Below are 20,866 nucleotides of genomic sequence, written 5' to 3' on the forward strand. Positions count from 1 at the left end.
TTTTTATTCGACTAAAGAAAACCTGAATGTCAAGATAAATAAATAAAAAAAGTTTAAAACAATAAATAACAAAAAATACTTTTTGTTGTGGTATAAATTAACAGATTTTTTTTTTTTTTTGCATCAATTTCTTATTGTGAAGAATTTCCGGTAAAATCTGCGCGCTTTTACCACTGAAAGCAATGAGGTGTATCACTGATTTGATAATACTAGTGTAATGCTCAACTTTCATATCCATAATTGTAGAATTGAAAGTAAAATAAATAAATATATGAACTAAAATTAAACTCAAAAAATGATCACAATACATATGGTTTGAGCAATCAATACAAAATAAAAATAAACTGTAGTGTCTGCACTGTTTGAATATTGTTTAAAACCTGAATAACCTACAGATTTTAACTAAAAATGCAAATACAAATAAAAAAACAAAACAAACCTACTCTCCCGGAGAGAAATACCACTCAAACTACTTTCCTTCATTTTCCCCCCCAGCAAATCCACTTTCTTGCTTTCGTGTTATTGTTTGTTCTTTAAAAAAAATAATAGTATAAAGAAGAGAAGCGATCTGGATGTATTTAATCCAAGTTGTATAGCCCAAATAATTTATAGATACTGTAAGGAATGAAGGTTTAATCTATTTTTTCTGCTCCTCTTGCATTTAAACGTGAGACTTTCACACAAACCAAACATGGTGAGTTTATGAAAACCTTCAGGTTAGGTTGTATTTGAGTTCCTCTGGTTTTAGAACAGGTTGTCTGTTTGACTCCTGCTCCTCCTGAAGATGTTCCTGAGGTCAGACAAATGCCTCACACAGCAAACCACCTCAGTCTGTGTGAGACTGAAGTATCAGCACTGTGAGGTGTCTGAAATGCTAAGAACAAAAAGTAAAAATCTAGGTAACAAATGTGACATTTTTTTCAGCAAGTCTTAGGGTTACAGCTTTTGCTTTTGGTAGTCTGTGTTCGTTTACATGTTCAAAATTAAAACTTGCCATTCTGGCAACAAACCAGTGGATGTGCTGGAAACTGTCTGTGAATTACTTTGGTCCTCAAGAAATCTCAGTATTTTCACAAGCTCCTCAGTGAATCTGATCCATCAGTTTTATTGTTATTATAATGAACTACAAGGAAAAACTGACCATGAACTTAGCAGAAATTTAACAAAAACAGTATACTGGTATAAGTAAAAGAAATCTTCAATTTTCGGGGCACAGTGTTGTAGTGTTTAACGCCATCACTGAGCATGATTGCCAGCATTCTGTCCACGATGTCCTTTGTATCTCACCCTGTGACAGCAGGGATCCAGCCCATTCACAGCTCTTAAGTTCATCGCAATTACAATGATGTCTGTAGTTTTAGTACTCAAAACCTGGCCGGTGAAACAACCTCTAACAAGCACTGTTTGATTATTAATATTCATCCTGAATTTCTTAAATATTTCCTCTGAAAGAGAACAACTCAAACTAACAGTGAAGCTAAACTAAAACAAGGAAATCCACTGAACAAAGTGAAAATAAAAATCTTCAAATCCTAAACTTCTGATGATGGGTAGAACTACACCAGTGACTCTCATTTGTGTGCAATTTATCACAATATCAAGATTTTGCTGAACTATTCTCAAAAACCATTAAGAAAGGGAGGCAGAGACTGGATTAACTGGAAAACACATTAGTTTATTGGTCTTATTAGCTTGTCATTAGCACTGTGCTGTGCAGGAACTTCCTGATGTCCTTCTTTCCGACTGTGGTGGTCTGCTGGATCAGGGCTGCAGGAAACAAACAGAGGAGCCGAGTGTGAGGACAGAGATCAACTGAGTGGGAGGATTAATGAAGAGTTTACTTCAAAAATAATGGGCAGCTTTAGGAGCACAGATGCACGCTGTGGTCCACATTCATGCAGACAGTGACACCAAAAGCATCCACACAAACACCACATGGGGCTGGAAAACAGTTCGTATCAGTTACAGCTTTTATGAAACCGTTAATGATCTGAAACTGCCGATAAAATGTTAAAAGTCCAGTCAGATTTTTGGAGATTGATTCACACATGAAGGCGACTTCATGTAAGGAGTACTTATTAATGGAAAATAATTTAACTACATCCATGATCCCCAACAAATAAGTTTAAATAAAGTGGAGCAGCAGCGCATTGTGTAAAAAGATCTGAAAGAATGAAACCATTAGAAGGAAGAAAAACCAACAGAGCATGCAGGACAGGAGGATGGTGATGTCTAACCTCCGAGAGTGTAGGTGTAACTTTTACTGTTCCGGTTCCAAGACTGTTCCCTTCTCAGACACGTAAATGCCGTCCAAGAACTTCCTGATATCCTTATTTTTGACGGTTGTGGCCTGCTGGATCAGAGCAGCTGCAACAGAGAAGTTGGGGTGATAAGTAGCACATCACAACAGGATTACACAAGATTCAGGAAGGACTGTGTGACACACTGTTTGCTGTAGTTTTGGCTCCAAGTTCAAATTTCATCTCCAACGTGTTTACTAAGAATCTGAATACAAGTCCAAAAAAGCCTGATATGTCCCTGAGGCAGCGGTCTCATACCGACCCTCCTTTTTATACATGCAGGTCGAGCTGTTTGGATTGTAGCACGTGAATCAAAAGGTAGTTAAAAAGGTCTAAAAGTATCTCACACTCGCATCGGGGATTTACAGGAAAATCCACCTGCAGGAGCATTTTGACTTTAAACTCATTTTCAGAAATTATATACAGTCTTGAGTGGATTATGGTCAGGTGACAGTTTTTGGCCTTTGTTTGACATCAATATGATATTTATACTCACTGCTGTATAACAAAGCTTTGCCTTCAAAAACTGAGCCAAAAAAACAAAAAAACCCTGACTAATATGGACAAAAACTCTAAAAATACAGATTCTGGAGAACTATAGACCTAGCCAAAAAAATAAAAAATAAAATAAAATTTCAACTGAGGTGGAGCAATGGGGTTTTTGTTCATCAAAGTAGACGTGCAAACACGAGACCGTGCTCAGTCCTTAATGTAGAAGAGTGAAGGCGAAAAATCAACTCAAGGGGAAACTCAAACTTACAATAGTCTAAGAACACTGGTGAGGCTGTTCTTCTCCGATTTGAGTTTATCCTCTTTCCATAATTTCATTTGAGAACTTGAACTTAATGCCTGTCAGATAATAAAACCCTCACTGCACCTCAGTAAGGAGAACAGGACTTTAGGTGGGGGGAAACTTGATCAGAAGTCAAGTGTGATAAACTGATCGTTCAGAGGGATATTCATCTATTCTTATGGAAGGGAAGAAGGTGAGGGGCTCTACATAACAACTAGATTTAACTGAATTAGCAGCTGCACTGATGTCCAACTGCATGTAGGGTGTGCAGATAATGTGCAACAACTGTCCACAGAGTCCAGTTTTCCAACCATAAGGTCAGTGACAAACATCCTCTGATGTTTTATTCACTCTTATCTACACCGAGCATCAAGGTGACACTGAATCAGTTTCAGGACTGAAATAATGAAAAACTCCTCATCTGCTGGTGGAGCTTGACATAATCATATCATTTCATCCTATGGTGTAGAAAACCTAAAGAGGAAACAGCAGGCAGACGTACCAGAGTTGGACACCAGCTCAATGTCGTTACCCTCCAGGACCAGCTCGTCCTTCTGTGCGGCTGAGACTGAACACAGCACACCTGAAAGAGAAAAAGGACAAAAGTTTAGTCTTATTATACAAAATTAGAAATGTTTTAAAAAAAAGAAAAACCTCCACTACATTTTCAGAAATATTTGTCTGTGTTTTGTTTTTTCTGTACTACTTGAACACTAAAGTGGCCCTCCAATGAGATGACAGTTCCACCAAATAATAAATATCCTGCTTCAGACATTACATTACTAAAATTTAAATCTGCTGAGAGAAAAGTCGATATGTTTAACTGACCATGTTTGAACTCTGAGTGCAACTCCAGACTTCATCACAAATTAAAGAATCTGCTTCAATGACTCCACAAAGTCTGCACGTGCCTCACTCTGCCAATTCTAAATCCCTCCTCAGAGACGCACTACACCAATTAATCTGTACAAAATAATTTCCTAATCCATAAATTTAACGAGCCCTGGTTTTCAAATCAGCCGTTAGCGGTTTTTGCCCAATCAGCAGCTCGTTCAGCTTCACAAGTGTGTGAATTTCATGATTTTAGTATAACAATGCCTCTTGGGTTTTGAACTGATGAAACAAAAGATAATTTGACATTTTGAAGACTAAAATGATAAATTCCCTGTGGTCCCTTCCATCTGGCTATTTTAACTTTTAATGTGTCACAAGTATTTGTGTCTAATCAACCACAAACCCAATATGAAGTTATACATAATTTCCAACTTCTCCTGACAAAGTCATTTACGCCTCAGAAACTTTGAATATTTCTGGGCTTCACACGTGCCATTCTCATAAACATTTCCATGATGTGACACAGACTCACCACCCCTCATTCGGACACGGCGAATGTACTTCTCTCCCAAGAAGTTCCTGATCTCGACCAGGGTGCCGCTCTCCTGGATGACCACGTTGATGGGGAAATGGGCGTACACGGAACGCATTTTGTACCGGAAACCCTGCAGTGGCACAAAAGCATGAGAGGCAAACAGAATTGCTTGAACAATAGGCAGGGTCAGCCAGAAGCGTGCACAGGGTTTATAACTGGACCGACTGAAACAAGCATATCTGAGCTCTCACCAAAGTGACTCCCTTGATCATGTTCTGGACGTGGCTGCAGATGGTGCGGACTGTGGCCAACTCCTTCCTGTTTCCCCACCATTTATCCACACGAAGCTGAGGGGGGGGAAAAAAAGCACAGCAGCTCAAATCACTTCCATGAAACAGGTGTTAAAGCAATCAGCCCACGTGTGAGCGAAATACTGGCCTTGCAGACCGCCATTGGAAAATGCAACCACATTTACCTGTTGCAGTAGCTGCTGTTTACCTGTTGCGATACACTAACTACACCCTGGCTAACAGCCTCAAATCTGACAGGAACACATGTCAGAACACCAAAAACCAATGCAGTCGGACATTAAACAACCTTTAACCTGCTTACTGTCGTCCAAATGCATTAATGTCAGTATACACTTACTATACAGCAAGTGCAAACCACACAGACTATTGGACAAATTCTAGAGGTTTTATGGTTTTAAACGAGGGGCAGCACGGAGGTGTGGTGCTTAGCCCAGTAAGAAGGTCCTGGGTTTAAATCCACTGGTCGGCCAGGGTCTTTCAGTGTGGAGTTTGTACGTTCTCTCCTTGTTTTGTTCTTTCAGAGTACCCTGGTTTCCTCCCACACTTCAAATATATGCCATTCATCCACTTCTCCTTTTCAGGGTCGCGGGGGGCACTGGAGCCTATCCCAGCTGTCATAGGGCGAGAGGAAGGGTACACCCTGGACAGGTCGCCAGTCTGTCGCAGGGCTAACACACAGAGACAGACAACCATTCTCGCTCACATTCACAACTATGGGCAATTTAGATTGATCAATTAACCTAACCCCACTAATTGCATGTCTTTGGACGGTGGGAGGAAGCCGGAGTACCTGGAGAGAACCCACAGAAACACGGGGAGAACATGCAAACTCCACACAGAAAGAACCCAGCCAGATGGTGGAATTGAACTCAGGACCTTCTTGCTGTGCGGCAACAGTGCTGCTGTCAAATATATGCATGTTACATTAATAATGAAGTGTGCCATAGGTGTGAATGTGAGTATTAACAGCTGTCTGTCTCTTTGTGTTAGCTCTGCAATAGACTGAAAACCTGTTCATGCACCCTGCCTCTCGCCCTATCACAGCTGGGAGAGGCCCAACCTGGATTGGATCAATTGAAGAAAACAGTTGGATGGTTTCAAACGCTGATATCATCTCAGTCACAGCCAGTCAGATATTTCAATAGTTTCCCTCTAAAATTAAAGACTTTTTCTACAACTTGTTCTTAGCACTGTTGACACCAGCCTTGTATGCATTAAACCTTTTTTCAACTGTCATATAAACAGCCCTGTACAAACACTCATTCTGCAATCCACTTATGGCACTTTTAGGCAAAGCACACAACTGGCTTTTAGGATTACTCCCATTTTAAGACAATAAATTGACATTTTAAGCCCTTTATCTACAAACTTTGCAGTGAGCGGAGGAGTTTGGAGACCCGACCAGTTCTTAAAGCACTTTTCTAAATGATGCAGTTGTTAATTTTACATATTCAACCAAAACAACTCTAATTACCCAGTGATCACTGGGTTATTAGAGCACTACTATTTAAATCTGAAAACTTATACACTCTAAAATCACACATCCTTAATGCTAAACATGTGTGATGCCCTCCTGCCATCACATCCTGGGGCTGCTAACTTCACTTTAAGTAACTTAGCATTATTCTGGCTCTTTCATACCTTCTTCTGTTTCTTGCCCAGCAGGCTGAGCTCCAGGTTGATGTGGTTGAACTCCCTGGTGAGCTTGCCACGGGGGCCTTTGACAGTCACAGTTCGGCCCTTCAGCCTCACCTCGACTGCCGCACAACAAGCACAAATATAAAAAAGAAAGGTTAGAAGCTACTCTACAGACAGGACATAAATACATCTGTGTGGAAAACTGATTTTCCCCTTACCATTGTCGGGGAGGTCGACAGTTTGGCTGCTGAGAATGGTCTTCATTCTGTAAAGAGACAAAATGCGTGTTTTCAACTCTGAAAAGTTTGACTGGCTCTGAGAGTCAGGCTAAAGCGTGTATGCCTTTATATCTGTAATATTAACAGCTCTACGATGACTGTTTACTAAAGTTCGGACTGTGAGATATAGCCACACCACACTGGTGTCAGCAAGCTTTAGCTACAATGCTAACAGAAGTAAGCATTAGATAGCCGACCAGTTCCTTTCATGAGATACCGATACAGTAAAAACGTTAGAAGTTATTAAATAACACCTGGAGCCGCACAAACGCCATGTTTAATATGAGCATTGTTAAATCCGCTGCGGGCCTCAGCGCGTACAGAGCGCCAGGCCTCAAGCATCAAACCTGCTTAAAACTAACATCATACATCCCGACAGAGCTAAAGTAGGCTACAAATACAGATTATGGTGAGAAGTGTAACATATTCTCAGTGTGATGGCTCAAAATCGAGCGAAATATAGGTTTAAGAGTCATAGATGTAGTTAGATGAAAGCAAGGAAACAATTTTTTGGTTATCCTCACCTCGCCGGTAGCAGAGGAAAGGAGGAAAGGACGACGTCACCACGCAATTGTACGTACCACCAGCAGGCATTACCAGACGATCGAGGAGCGCATATTTTGGATGTAAATATTTGGACAGAGGTGTCGCAAACCACCAAAAAGATTCCAAAAGTTAAGGAGCAGCGTTTTTTGTTGTTATTTTTTACTGCAAGCTTTTCAAACATTTTATTTAGCTTGGCTGCATTTGAGTTGCATCGTACAGTCTACATTCAGCACTCCCAGAGACGCGTTCACTGTCACTTCGCTGCAAAGGAATTTCAACATTATAACTAATGGGCGATTTCGCTTACTTACTTGTAATATTGAGTATTGTCTCTCAATTTGAATCTGATTCAATTTGTTAAATAGTATTTAAACATGTTTTCATGTAAGTCCCTTTCAAATTATCATCATTAATGGCCATCTTTCAATCCATCTGTTGCCTTATTTTGTTTTAGAAATTTTTTAATGCTGCCATAATGTTATGTTCCAGCTCGTCTAGTCTTCATTTTAAAATATATCTATAAACCCATTAAGTTCGTAAAAAATCACCTACGTTGAAATTTTAGCTCATTTTTTCAGAATACTTTCCAATTCTGTCCGCTTCACGTGAAGCACCAGACCAAAGCAGTCGTTCGCCGAGGTGCTATCCCAACGTTAACCGCCTGCTAGCCAAAGTCATGGCGCTACTCAAGCAAAGTTGTTGCGTAGCGGGTCGTTTCTCCACAAACCAACTGTGGCTGACTCTCAGATGCATCCCACACGTGAGTAGTTAAATTCACAACTCAGTCTAACAAACTTTGGCTCGGATAGTCTTATTAACGGCTCCAGCCGGTGAAAAAATCTGACTGCGGGCTTCCCAGCTGGGTCTGTCAGGAGGCCTCTGACAGATTGTATGTGTCTAAGCGAATATGTAGTTTAGTAGCCGGAGTCGTGACCACCTTGTCAGTGTGAATTGACGTGTATAGAAACACAGAGAAGCTCCTGAACTAATCGTCAGTGTTGCTCTGCAGGTTTATACCAGCTGCTTATCAACCAGAGCCTCCCCGGAGAGAAGTGACAGAAATAAGGAGCTGCTCAGAGACGACGGGCCTGACCTGCAAGACTTTATTTCAGGGGAATTATCTGAAAAAAACAAGTGGGCTGAGTACAAAGGCACCCTGAAGAGACAGAAGGGAGAGAGGTGAGGCTTCAGGGCCCGGGGAGCTTGAGCTTGGGTTTGAGTCCATGTTAAGTTGCTGGCACACAGAGAACAGTTCAACACCATAATGAGCATTAAAGGCGAAGTCGACACATGCACAAAGCGACGGGCGCTTGATTAGCGCCCTGCAGCCAGTCACAAAAGATGCAAGCAAAGTTGAGATGGATTTAAGAAAACGACTGTTTAGTAGCAAAACGCATCCAAATGCATGCAGGATTTTTCATCATAGAGCTCAAAATACTGCAACTAATTCTCAATGAGCTCTTCCCCACACTGCAGGCTCTGACCTAGCAGGTTTCTTTATTATCAGTAAATGTTTTTTAGCAGTATTTAGACACAGATACTTAGAGATGAGAGCACTGTTAGACACCGAGCTGTCTGCTGTTGTTCCTGTCAGGCTGCGGCTTCCTCCATGGTTGAAGACTGAGATCCCCATTGGAAAGAATTACAACAGGCTGAAGAACACACTGAGAGATCTCAACCTTCACACGGTAAGTTTTCCATCTGTAAGTTGTCAGGCAGCCCAGCTGCTTTTTGGCTGCTGTTAAAGAAATGTTTGAGGTGCAACTAATGTGATCTTTGAAGGTCTCCGCTGATTCGCCTTCACAATGCTGTAGCACTGACGCACTTATCAAAATATTGCAGTTTCTCAGCTCGCTGAACTCCCATGCTGTCTCACTGAACGGCACGTGCTACGTTTTTGACTATTCAACCTTCAACAGAAAGGCTGAAAAATGTTTAATAAGATAAGTAAGAAATGTTGAAATTCCCGTGTAACAGCAGCCAAAACATTAAACAGCCCATGAAAACAGTTTAAATGCAGTAGGATAGCTCAAAAAATTCCAAAGTTTCCAGCACCCAGTTTGGATTTGTGAGGCAGAAACCCTTTCTACTTTTTAAGATTAAACTTAAAACATTCAAATCACTCACCTTTCCACTCTCTTTGTGTTTGTACACCTCTTTGCATTTAATTATTAGTTATTATTAATCCTACCCCTATCCAATCACAGCAGATGGCTGCCCCTTCCTGAGCCTGGTTCTGCTGGAGGTTTCTTCCTGTTGAAGTGTTTTTTGTGTTGTTGTTTTGTTTTGTTTTTGCCTTCCCACTGTCACAAAGTCTTATCTCATAGGGGGTCATCTGGTTTTGGAGTTCTTTCTAATATTGTTGGGTCTTTACCTTACAATATAAAGTATCTTGAGATGACTGTTGTTGTGATTTATAAATAATCTGTCTGTTATCTCAGGTGTGTGAGGAGGCCAGGTGTCCGAACATCGGGGAATGCTGGGGAGGAGGAGAGTATGCCACAGCCACAGCCACCATCATGGTGAGTCTCTGCTGCTCTCTGAATTTACTTCCAGTTTTTGAAGAGGGCAAAGAAGCACTTTAATCTGTAGTTTGTGTTTAACTGTCTGACTAAACTAATGCTTGGAGTAAGTACAGAGGTCAGTCTCGTATTGACTGATTGGACATAGATGTGTAATATTCACCATCTGTTCTTTTATGAACTGGCGCTGCTGTATCAGTGTTTTGTATTTGTCCGGATTCTTTGTTCTATTTCAGCGAGATAATATGTTTGTGTATGTAGCTGATGGGAGACACATGCACCCGTGGGTGCAGGTTTTGCTCAGTAAAGACAGCACGTCAGCCTCCGCCTCTTGACCCTGACGAGCCGTACAACACAGCCAAAGCCATCGCCGCCTGGGGACTGGATTACGTGGTCCTCACCTCGGTCGACAGAGACGGTACTAGTTTCTTACCTGACTGTATCTGCATGAGTCTCTTGCTGTTGTGCATCAGCAAGAATTACATGAGTGACGATCAACTGCATTGCAATAAAGGCACATTTGTAGAATTTAATGACATAAAGCTGTAAAGAAGTCAGACTGTTCTGGTTTTAACTTTCAGTTTACAAATACAAAAATGCCCACAAATTAAAGATAAAATTCAAGGCATTTTCAAAATATTTTATATATATATATATATATATATATATATATATATATATATATATTATATTTTTCTTCTCTCTGTATTTTTGTGCAGATATTGCTGATGGTGGAGCGGAGCACTTTGCTAAGACGGTTACTAACCTGAAAGAAAGGTAAACACGACTCCGCCGCTTTTGAATTTATTACATTATCTGAATGTCTTTGTAAAAGCAACTTTGATCCTGCCTGCTAGAAATCCTCAGATCCTGGTTGAATGCCTGACTCCTGATTTCCGTGGAGACCTGGCAGCGGTGGAAAAGATCGCCCTGTCGGGATTAGACGTGTACGCCCACAATGTGGAAACAGTGCGCGAGCTACAAAGGTACTGAGGGATTTTTAATAGACTGTAAGTCCTCAGAGTCAAAATCTGAGCATCTAATTTCTAGTTCTGCCATTAGAAAGCTTAAATTCATGGTCATAAACACACATTATAAAGCAGGCTCGTGTGAAGTATTGTTAAAGTTAATAAAAAACATGCAAGGTCGTTACACTGCAGTAACACATATTGACCAGCAGGTGGTGCAGCAGAGACATTTCCCAGATGCACAGTGATGTTTGTGGTGTATTTACAGGCATGTACGTGATCCCAGAGCAAACTTTGATCAGTCTCTGAGCGTCCTGAAGCACGCTAAAAAGGTCAAACCGACGGTGCTCACCAAGACCTCCATCATGCTGGGGCTCGGAGAGACTGACCAACAGATCATCAGCACTATGACGGGTGTGTAGTCCGCTGTCTCACGCACACACACATTATAAAAAAATCAGACAAACGCTACAGTTTTCTGACAGGATGTCATTACAGAGTTGCGAGAGGCAGAAGTGGACTGTCTAACACTCGGGCAGTACATGCAGCCGACCAAACGCCACCTAAAGGTAAACACTCCTACTGCTGTGCTGCTGGCTACAGACACATTCACTCTGACTCTGTGTGTGTGTGTTTGGGATTTAGGTGGAAGAATATGTCACTCCAGAGAGGTTTGCCCACTGGGAGAAAGTTGGCAGTGATATGGGCTTCACCTACACAGCCAGCGGACCACTGGTGCGATCCTCCTACAAAGCAGGTGAGAAGTGATGTTAATAAATGTTTATTAGTATTTTTTGGATATATTAATATTCAACATGTGCAGCCAGTGTGCAAAGAATATTCAATCTCTATATGAAATCATTTTAGTTACATATTTTCAACTTTGCACCTTTGGAAACATATTATAGACTTTGTCAGATAAACATTGTATTTTTTTTTAAAGAGACGATCAGGTGGGGGAAAGAGTGCCTAATGAAGTGCACAAATCATCCTCATGACTGTCCAAAGCCAACTAAGCCAAAAACATTCAAATAAAAGTGGAGATATTAGGTCAGAGATAAAAAAAAAACCCAAAAAAAAAACACTGTGATCAGGGATATCAACTATAAGCATAATTATATGATTACAAAAACAAAAGAGAGACAGTTAATTTGTTTCAGTTAAGAAGAGAAATCATATGTTATTAAACGTCGAGACTAAAGGAAAATCGAAGAATCTGACAAAGGTCACATAAGAGCCTAAAAACCATTTGTACGGACTGGCTTTGCATTTTCAGACAAATTCAGCAGTAAAACTTGGGCCAAATCACTCAATAAAAATTAGATCAATTCAAGTGGTGGAAATGAGCTTCCTCTGAAGGGCAGGTGGGCTCCCCCTCAGAGACAGGAATGTAGAGCTCAGTCATTTGGAAGGGAATCGGTGTGGAGCTGCTACTCCTCCTCCTCCTAAATGAGGTATTTTAGGTATGTCCTATTTAGAGGAGGACCTGGGGCAGACCCCACAGTAGCCTGAAGAGGTAATCTCTCTCAGGTGTATTGGGAATGCTTCAGGGTCCCCCATGGAAGAACTGGGATAAGTGGGCAGGGAAAGTAGGTTTGGGGATTTCCACTTAGACTGCTGCTCCTGTGAACGGGACAAGCAGAGGATGGATGAATTCAGTGCATTTCTTCTTCTTTTTCTTCACAGGTGAATTCTTCTTAAAGAATCTACTGAAGAAGAGGGAAGCAGAAGCAGCAGAATGAGGAGCCTGCTGTGTGCGTTCAACTGTACGCAGTGACAAAATATGCTTCGTCCATCTGTAACGTAATGCACCGATTTAAAGTACAGCACAGGAAACATGTTTAATATTAGTACAATGTTTGTGGGAGACATTAAATAAAGCTACAGAAGTGACAATAACAGACTTGTAAGTACAGGGACCATACTCTAACTGCTGCCGTGTTCCCTGAGAAAAAACCAGAGGGCTGCATTTTAAAGAGACTATCAAAGAACAAACAGCAGACACGTTGTATAACCCGAGTGTCCACCAACTCGCCCAGCTGTCAGGAGCAGAGGCTGTAATTTGCTTCCGCTCCTTGGGGATTCCTAAATCCCATCCCTCGTCTCAGTGAACTTTGGGTTTAAAAAAAAAAAGCTACTGACCTTTAACAGTGGGCTCTGTTCAGGATCACCTTGTTGTGGAAGTTTTCGATTAAATAAAGCCTGACGAGCGGTAGCTGACATTCTTTAATCAAAACACAAAGAAACAGACAACCAAGTTGGTGGAGAGCCTGCATGACTGCGGGGCAGACGGTCAGCAGTCTCCCTGAGCCTAACATGGCTCTCAGTTAAATACTTTCTTCAGCAACAAAAGGCAGTACACAGCTGTTTCACACCTTAAGGTTCACATTCCCTCAAAGAGACAAAAGACTCTTCCCGTGGAGTTGTCTGCTTCCCCCAACTTCCTTACTAGACCCCCACCATTTGTCTTATAGTATGAGTGTGAGACATGTTAAAATCCAGTGGCACCAAAGCGTCATACAATAAAATAATGTGATTAATACATAAGTAAAAGAAATTCCTATACGATCGTCATGTCTGCTTCTTCAGAACTGATTTAATGAAGCGGGATCCTTTTTTTTTTTCCCCATCAGTCTTGTGATACAAAAAGCACCATCCATCCTGTACTGTGTTTAAGAAAGGTACAAAGCAAGGGCAATTAGCCTCCCAGCAGGTAAACGAGTGGCAAAAGATTTTATTTGATACCCGTGTATTTGCTGAACAGCCAATTTGGAAGAAAGTGCACTTTTTCTAGAGTAAAACAGTTTAAATGTCACAGCTGGACAAGAAAGATGTTTGTGTTGCACACCGATCAGTTCAAACGTACATTGATATTTATGGAAATAAGTCTTAAAGGTCACATTTTTGCGCTGTGTCATTTCTTAATTATTATTATTTTATTACTTTTGAAACAGACAAAATAACAGAAAAATTAATTTACTTGCATTGGCCCTTTTGAGTAAACAGCCACAGATATTGAGGACAGACTAACATACAGTAGATTTATAAAAAAATACTATAAGTATAAAATTTGTGATTTAGAACAATAGTTGATTGTACAGTAAATATAACACTCAGGCTGAGTGTTCATCAGAAATCAGTCCAACAGGTGTACCTGACATGTGAAATGTATAAAACTAACCACATATGGAATGCTTTACTCAAAAACAAAAAACAATCATTCACAAATTTTGGATTCAAGGATCAGCAGCTCTCATCCCATCTCCCCCACACACACAGTTCATCGGGCATGATACAGCATCTGAGGGAGAAGGATCTGGATTGTTTCACCAGCTACAGGGGGAAAAAGGCTAGGAGGAATCTGCTGCATGTTGAGTGATGAAGAAATTAGTTTCAGACTTTTGCTTTGCTGGTGGGAACGTCGCTGGCAGTGATTCGAGGACCAGCAGCTGCTGGAGTGTAGGGGATTCGTGCCGGTGTCACCTTTTTACCGATGGTCTCGATCTGCAGACAGGAAAACAAACAAAAAAAAACAAACAAACCTTAAATACTTTCTTTGTTCACACAGATTTGGATTTTTACATGGAGGGGTTGGAACTTTTTTTTTTTGTAAATCTTACCTGGAAGCCGAGGCTCTGGAGATGAGGGTGAAGGTGGTCCAGCACTCTGCGGCCATCAAACATGAAAGCCGGCTTCAGCATGTTCTTGTAAATCTTATCGTAGTCCAGTTCCTGTGGTGGGATTAAGCAGATATGACTATTAAAATGTTTTCTCACATATTCCTCAAATACGAAGCATTTAAAAAAATAAAAGTAGAAGTAAAATGTAACTGGGACCTTAAACATGTCCCACTCTGTGCAGATGACCAATGCATGAGCGCTCTGGCAAGCCTCATAAGGGTCTGATGTCACAGTCACCAACTCAGACACTAAAAATATAGAACAGTTAAAACAAATTAGTGTTAGTGAGTGCTGCTTTAGTTACAGATAAAGCAACTGAAAGTTACTGAGATCTTAGTGGCATCTAAGAGAAGCAATAACTAATGTGGTTCTCTCTGCTACAGCTGCCACACCCGCCTGCTCTTCACACCTTCTGTTTGTGAGGGACAGCCAATCAGAAAAGAGGAAAGACTAAAACACTTTCTGCACCAAGGCCCAGTAAAAGCCAAATAATGATCATTATGACATGTGAATTGTACCAAAGTTCAAGAATGAAAATATGGAGCAAAAACAGGCGATGTTTAAGAAGTTTAGTCGCTTTTGACATGGTGTGTCCCTATCCTATCTTAGGTTCTCTTGAAAATATCCTTTACACCCACCCAAAGATAACATTGGTGGGTGTAGAGGACATGATATACTTTGTTGGCTTAAATTCTCCCCAACAGACGATTTGAACTATTACAGCACAGTCAGAGTTACGGTTTTATAAATCTTATTAAATACATCCTGGAATCCTGGTTTATTTTCAAGTCCTATCAGATTTTATTATCAGAAAAGGAGTAGTCATTTAATAGTTTTGATCTTAAAGCGTTTGATTATAACATCATTACCTCTGTAAAGTGTCAAGCTCGAGCCTGTAACCAGTTTGCTTAGCAATGCCCTGTACAAAGGTAACACCACCCACAGGGCAGCATCTCTATAGCTCACTTATCACCACATTACAGTCGTGTTCATTTAAGCTGTCTGCAGCCAGGTACTGAAGTGAGCTAAAGGTGTCTTTACACTAAACCACCTGGTTCACTCATACAGACATGAAGTAAATCAGGGTGTTGACAAAAATAAGCTACACAATGAGTTTTTCAGTACTGCACTGGAAACTGCAACCTTAGTAAACACAAATGTATTGAAGCGCACGCACACCTCTCTCTGGGTTGTCCTCGGAGATGCTGGGCTGGGAGAGGTCGTGAATGATTTGCTCTTTAAGGACTTTGGGGTCATAGATGAACAGCTTGGCGCCCTCATCCATCAGGTACTTAGAAATGTAGATACTGGACGACTCCCTGGAGTTACACAACACACGTGCACACACGAACGCCTTGATGTCAGCTCCGATCGAGGTTACAGTTCACAGATGCACATAAAAGCAATCAGCAGTGACTCTGCAGGTTTTGTATGTACAAAGAGCAAACTCGGGGTTTGAAATGGGCTCTTCATGTATCTTTTCATACACTGAGGTTTATGATTAACAAAAGTTTAACAAAGCCATTACAAGTGAATCAAAACGGGGGGAAAAAATGGCCAAAATAAAAGTAGGAGACCCACCTCGTGTCACCCGTGTCTTTTTTGAAGGAGAAGCCCAGCAGGGCGATCTTTTTGCCGGTAACAGTGTTGAAGAGACAGTCGATGATCCTGCAGGCAAACCGTCGTCTTTGGTACTCATTCATGTCGATCACCTTAAAAAATATAAATAAATAAGCGCTACTGTCACTACTCAGTACCAGATATACAAGTTGTTTAATTGGAGATAAACCGTTATGTCCAAAATGTTCTGCATTGATTTTGCCACAAAATGGAGCAGCCCATCCACCCGTTGGAGAAGGGTGGATGGGCTCTCCCTTAGCCTAAGGCGAAGTGTTCAGTCATTCGGGAGGGGCTCTGACTTCAGCCACTACTCCTCATCTAAAGGAGCGTTGCTCTTACCTGCTGCCAATAGGAAGCCACCTCAGGCAGGTTGAGGGCCTCGCACAGATACACCAGATTCAGCACATCCTTCTGGAAACAGCTTCCACCAAAACCTGTATGAGGCATCAGAAAAAGCAAAGAGATGAACGGGAAACATTCAGCGGATGTGAAAACAAACAAACAAACTGTCTCTCACCTACGCTGGCTTTAAGGAACTTGTTCCCTATTCTCTGGTCCATGCCGATCGCCTTGGCCACTTCTTCCACGTCGGCTCCAGTGGCCTCGCACAGAGCACTGATACTGTTGATGCTGCTGATTCGCTGTGCCAGGAATGCATTAGCTGCCTGCACACAGACACACAGGAATACTCGTTTAGCTCTGTGATAAGGACAAGTACTGTGATAATCACTTACACACTTCTCATACACCAGGCCACTCAGTGATGACAGAAGGAGACTCACAAATCCAATTAAAAAAGTTTATTTTTTATCAAATGAACCAAAGACCTGAAATTGAGCCGTGGTGTGTGTAATCAATATGATCCGTAGTGCAAGTGAATGCATGAGTCAAGAGATGGTGCATTCAAGGACATTTAGTCCAACAAGCAAACCAAGAAGCCACAGAAATCAAATGTGACTCAGGGCAGGAGAGACGCCCAGCAACTAACTCTAAGAGCTTTTATAGAGCACTGGCACTGGGCAAAGATGTTACTGAATGGAAACATTCAGCCAGAGCGCTTCTCAATTTCCTGCATAAAAGGACCGCTTCACAGACAGACTGAAAGGTAGGGTGGAGTGGATCGTCTCACACACATGAAATAAGTAAATACAACGTATTCGCTAGATGAGTAACAACTAGCTGATTAAAATTGATCATAGAAATTAGTTGACAGCACAAAATAAAAGTTGATGTATAATTTACACAGTTTATTTTCTACAAGCAGAGTTCATCTATTTGACCCTTTTTTACATGTTTCATATACCCTTCAATATACGGATTAAATAAAGAGCAGCTATTTGGAAACAGATTAATAAACACAAATCTAATCTATGTAGTTCTGGTAATTTATTTTTTTATTGACTTAAATATCAAAAATATTAATCATGAGAGACTGACTGATATTTTCCAAGAAAATTGGCCTTTTTTTGCAAACGATTAATAAATTGCTACAACAACCAACAGATTTACTGAAACTGTTCTCTGTGGCCGACCTCACCCAGAGGTTCACTCACCAGCTTGGAGAGCTCAGATGACCACGTGTTCGTGGTGATGATGCGCTCCTTGGGGACCCAGTGCTCATATACAGCACACAACGCTCTGATCGCCTTTTGACCTTCAGCAGTCTCATCTCCACCAATCAGGACGCGGTCTGGCTCCTTCAGATCCCGCACTGCCGTTCCTTCTGCGAGGAACTCTGGGTTGGACAGCACCTGAAGCGGCAGCACAACTTTAGAAACAAGCAGCTCAGCAAAGGTCGGAGAGCTTTGTTCATGTGACGGTACGCACTTGCAGGTTGAGGCTGGGTTTGGTGTTGGCGTCAAATATCCGTCTAATACTCTCGGCGGCGCGCACTGGCACCGTACTCTTCTCCGTGACAATCTTGTAACCGTCGGACATCTCGACAATGCGCCGGGCGCACGCCTCGATGAACTTCAGGTCAGCCGCGCGACCTTTCCCCATCCCGTAAGTCTTTGTTGGGGTGTTCACCTGGAGGAGTGCAAGGAGAGGTGCAGTTTAATTATGTCAGTGGGCCAAACAAGCAAAAACGGTGTGTGGTGAAGAACCCTAATGAAATTTTGGTCGATCATTATCGGCCTGTGTTGAACTGTATATTTGGAACAAAATAGAAACTTAATGCAGAAAGGAGAAATTGGAGTAAATTAGAAACTGTGTCATTACAGAGCCGTTACACATCACAGCTGAGCAGAACGTGTTCTGCATAGCATGTTACATACGTTGCTGAAGAGTTAAATAATAAGGCCACAATCTCCTCTTTTAAATACAACTGAAGACTGACAGACATCTTTCACTTATATTCAACCACCGAATATCCAGGATCAGTTGGGCTCTAGGGCTGTGTGTGTCTGTGTGTGTGTGGAGCCAAATGATGGACTCACAGAGATAAAGACGAGGTCTGCGTCCCTGATAGCCAAGTCTATGTCTGTGGAAAAAAACAAATTTCTTCCTCTGCATGATTCAACCACCTCCTTCAGTCCAGGCTGAAATGGGAGGAAGTGAGAGGCCGTGTTAGTAAGACAGCAGGAGAAAGAAACGTGAAGAGTGCAACACCAGCTCACAGTGACCACTGACTACTCTTAAACTACTCACGATGATGCAATACACTGTGGTCAGAGTTGACGTAGAAAAGTTGCAACACAGTCTGGAAGTAATTTAGGTTTCATTTTGTCCATGAGGTGGAGTAATGTTTAACAAAAACATTTGCCTGGAACTGTTGCCTGGCTACACCTACTCCTTTAAAACTTTAATGAATCTGAACACTTTACTGCTTTTCTGAGATGCTGAATATTAATCTCAAGCTGCGCATATCAGGATAATAGCCTATGACCTACTCCTGCTGGTTAAAGTTTAACCAGATCTCTAATAATTAATCCTGTCCTACTATCCTCAGCGCCACGTTTGTTGTTTTTTTTAAATAATGGCACGCTACCTCATAAATGGGCAGAGTGTCAGAATTCCAGGCCTTGATTCGGGACTCGTTGACGTCCACAACAGTCACCGTGATTTCCGGGCACATCTGGGCGATGACGCTGCATGTTGGGCCTCCTACGTAACCCGCACCAATGCAACAGATCCTCTTTATTTGAAACATCTGGGGAGGACACAATACAGAGGTATAAAGTTATCAAGTAAACACACTTCCCTGCAAATAAAGAGATAAAGTACCCATCAAGCAAGCCTTATTTGTACACATTTCAGGCCTGCCAACAGCTTATCAGTGGGTTTGCCAGATAAGAAAATAAGAGGGGGTCCCAAGGAGTCCTGGACAGCTTTTGCTCCAAATCACTTAAAAAACAATTTATAAGGATTTGAAGAGTAATTAGTAATCGATTATCTCACTCATAATTTCAGCTTCATAACAATACAATCTTTGTCAACAAAATCTTTTTTTAAAAATGAATTTGCTATCATGAAAGTCGGTATGTATATGAAAAAACATATGAAAAAACGGTGGCTCAAAGAGTTAACAGCATCTCAAACTCAACTTTACAAGTCAGGTAAGCTGATTCCCTGTTACACTCAGAGGGGAGTGGCTCCTCCCAAATAATTAGATTTTCTGTCTAAAATCCTCCTGCGGGAGTACTTCACCTCCTCGGTGGTGCCGCGGTAATAGTTGCCAGGTGCACCGTTGTAGCCTGGTGGAATATAAAGAGCCTTTTATTGCAGCTCAGCCACGTCAAGCAGAGATGAAAAATGATCCCTTTATCGGTGATGCCTTTCACTTAGTTCGCGTTAGCTGCCCCGCGTTAATGTGGCACATCGACAGGAGAACGATGAAGCTACTTTAAGTTCTGTTCCTTCAAACGGGGAGAACTAAACACGAAAATGAGGAGAACTAAACACGAACATGAATGAGTGAATGAGTGTTTGTTGTCAGCGGGTTAGCTAACGGTTCGTTACCTCTGCCAGCTCGACAGTCTCTGAACTTCAGTAATGCGCAGACTGTGTTAGCTCTTCCGCTAAATGTGTCTTGTCCCGGCGTCAAACCCACAGCCACGGTTCCGTTACACACGACAAATGAAAGCAAACCAGAGCTCGGCGTATAAAAATCACACCAATGAAATCTCTGCTACAACTTTCCTCACCTGGACTTCAACCTAAAGTGAAGCGCTTCTTCGGAGAAACCACTATTTATTTACTGGTCAGACTTCCGGCGTCATACCTTCAAAGTAAAAGCATTTTACACCGTTATATAGATAGTTGTGGTTAGAAGTTTACAGTCATCATGGACATGAATGTCATGGTAGTTTTTTCCGAGATGAAATAATTATATAGTATCCATCTTTCATGACTTAAGACAGCAATTATTCGACTGACCAATTCTCAGAACAATGCAAAGCTCCATGGAACTCAGTGAAGATCTAAAAAGGCGAATCATAGCTTCATAGTCAGGAAGGTCTCTTAGAGCCACTTCTAAACAATTGCAGATTCCAGGGTGATTAGTTCAAACAATTGTACAAATTATTCAAATGTGTCACCACTTTGCCAAGGTTAGGACGAAAACCCAAACTGTCACCCTCTATATGAGATGAAATTGGTTAGGATGTTCAGCAACAACTCAGAGACCACTAAGAATCAAGCCTGTCATGAAGAAGAACTGCTGGAATATCAAAGCCCTAACCTCAACCCTGTTGAAAACTACAGTTAAAAGCCAACTCCATGCCAGGAAAGCAACCAATTTAAAGTTGTTTTTTAAACCATGTTTAGAATTCTGTCAAATAAATGAATGAAGCTTGAAGCATTTCTGAGATGCTGTATTTAAATCTCCAAGGTGAGCATAT

At 41.5% G+C, this 20,866-nt stretch overlaps 3 protein-coding genes across 5 annotated transcripts; 1 reads left to right on the plus strand and 2 right to left on the minus strand.

Moving 5' to 3' along the window:
• Window positions 1–1,654: 1,654 nt before the first annotated feature.
• Window positions 1,655–6,775, minus strand: rpl9 (ribosomal protein L9). The gene is made up of 7 exons (XM_085162307.1): window positions 6,630–6,775; window positions 6,415–6,530; window positions 4,714–4,809; window positions 4,460–4,592; window positions 3,596–3,676; window positions 2,238–2,367; window positions 1,655–1,767 (listed from the first exon to the last, which is right to left on the minus strand). Exons 1-6 carry the CDS (start codon window positions 6,673–6,675, stop codon window positions 2,261–2,263), a joined length of 579 nt encoding a protein of 192 aa, XP_085018433.1. The 5' UTR covers window positions 6,676–6,775; the 3' UTR covers window positions 1,655–1,767; window positions 2,238–2,260.
• Window positions 6,776–7,850: 1,075 nt separating this feature from the next.
• Window positions 7,851–13,942, plus strand: lias (lipoic acid synthetase). Its single transcript, XM_085162306.1, has 11 exons — window positions 7,851–7,995; window positions 8,245–8,414; window positions 8,830–8,923; window positions 9,677–9,757; window positions 10,019–10,175; window positions 10,477–10,534; window positions 10,615–10,743; window positions 10,994–11,139; window positions 11,224–11,294; window positions 11,371–11,482; window positions 12,412–13,942. Exons 1-11 carry the CDS (start codon window positions 7,912–7,914, stop codon window positions 12,465–12,467), a joined length of 1,158 nt encoding a protein of 385 aa, XP_085018432.1. The 5' UTR covers window positions 7,851–7,911; the 3' UTR covers window positions 12,468–13,942.
• On the minus strand, window positions 13,474–20,210 carry ugdh (UDP-glucose 6-dehydrogenase). Of its 3 annotated transcripts, none has more exons than XM_085162303.1 (12): window positions 19,986–20,210; window positions 19,015–19,176; window positions 18,464–18,565; window positions 17,853–18,053; window positions 17,579–17,776; window positions 16,543–16,690; window positions 16,365–16,459; window positions 15,987–16,117; window positions 15,585–15,724; window positions 14,562–14,653; window positions 14,346–14,456; window positions 13,474–14,229 (listed from the first exon to the last, which is right to left on the minus strand). In XM_085162303.1, the coding sequence occupies exons 2-12, from the start codon at window positions 19,174–19,176 to the stop codon at window positions 14,119–14,121; spliced, it is 1,491 nt and encodes a 496-aa protein (XP_085018429.1). In that variant the 5' UTR covers window positions 19,986–20,210; the 3' UTR covers window positions 13,474–14,118. The 3 variants fall into 3 exon arrangements, with proteins under 3 accessions (XP_085018429.1, XP_085018431.1, XP_085018430.1); XM_085162305.1 differs by having other exon boundaries at window positions 20,171–20,190; XM_085162304.1 differs by lacking the exon at window positions 19,986–20,210 and adding an exon at window positions 19,674–19,927.
• Between the last annotated feature and the right edge of the window lie 656 nt (window positions 20,211–20,866).

The sequence above is a fragment of the Neolamprologus multifasciatus genome, chromosome 6 (assembly GCF_963576455.1).
Source record: "Neolamprologus multifasciatus chromosome 6, fNeoMul1.2, whole genome shotgun sequence".
In the NCBI taxonomy this organism is placed as follows: Eukaryota; Metazoa; Chordata; class Actinopteri; order Cichliformes; family Cichlidae; genus Neolamprologus; species Neolamprologus multifasciatus.

Coding starts and splice junctions, on each gene's coding strand:
- rpl9 (XM_085162307.1), bottom strand. CDS start 6,675: ATGAAGACCATTCTCAGCAGCCAAACTGTCGACCTCCCCGACAATG. Junction 4,593..4,713: donor TGATCAAGGGAGTCACTTTG/GTGAGAGCTCAG, acceptor GTGCCACTGCAG/GGTTTCCGGTACAAAATGCG. Junction 3,677..4,459: donor CCGTGTCCGAATGAGGGGTG/GTGAGTCTGTGT, acceptor TTTCTCTTTCAG/GTGTGCTGTGTTCAGTCTCA.
- lias (XM_085162306.1), top strand. CDS start 7,912: ATGGCGCTACTCAAGCAAAGTTGTTGCGTAGCGGGTCGTTTCTCCACA. Junction 7,996..8,244: donor CTCTCAGATGCATCCCACAC/GTGAGTAGTTAA, acceptor GTTGCTCTGCAG/GTTTATACCAGCTGCTTATC. Junction 11,483..12,411: donor GCGATCCTCCTACAAAGCAG/GTGAGAAGTGAT, acceptor TTTTCTTCACAG/GTGAATTCTTCTTAAAGAAT.
- ugdh (XM_085162303.1), bottom strand. CDS start 19,176: ATGTTTCAAATAAAGAGGATCTGTTGCATTGGTGCGGGTTACGTAGGA. Junction 16,118..16,364: donor TGGCTTCCTATTGGCAGCAG/GTAAGAGCAACG, acceptor ATATTTTTTAAG/GTGATCGACATGAATGAGTA. Junction 15,725..15,986: donor AAAGACACGGGTGACACGAG/GTGGGTCTCCTA, acceptor GTGTAACTCCAG/GGAGTCGTCCAGTATCTACA.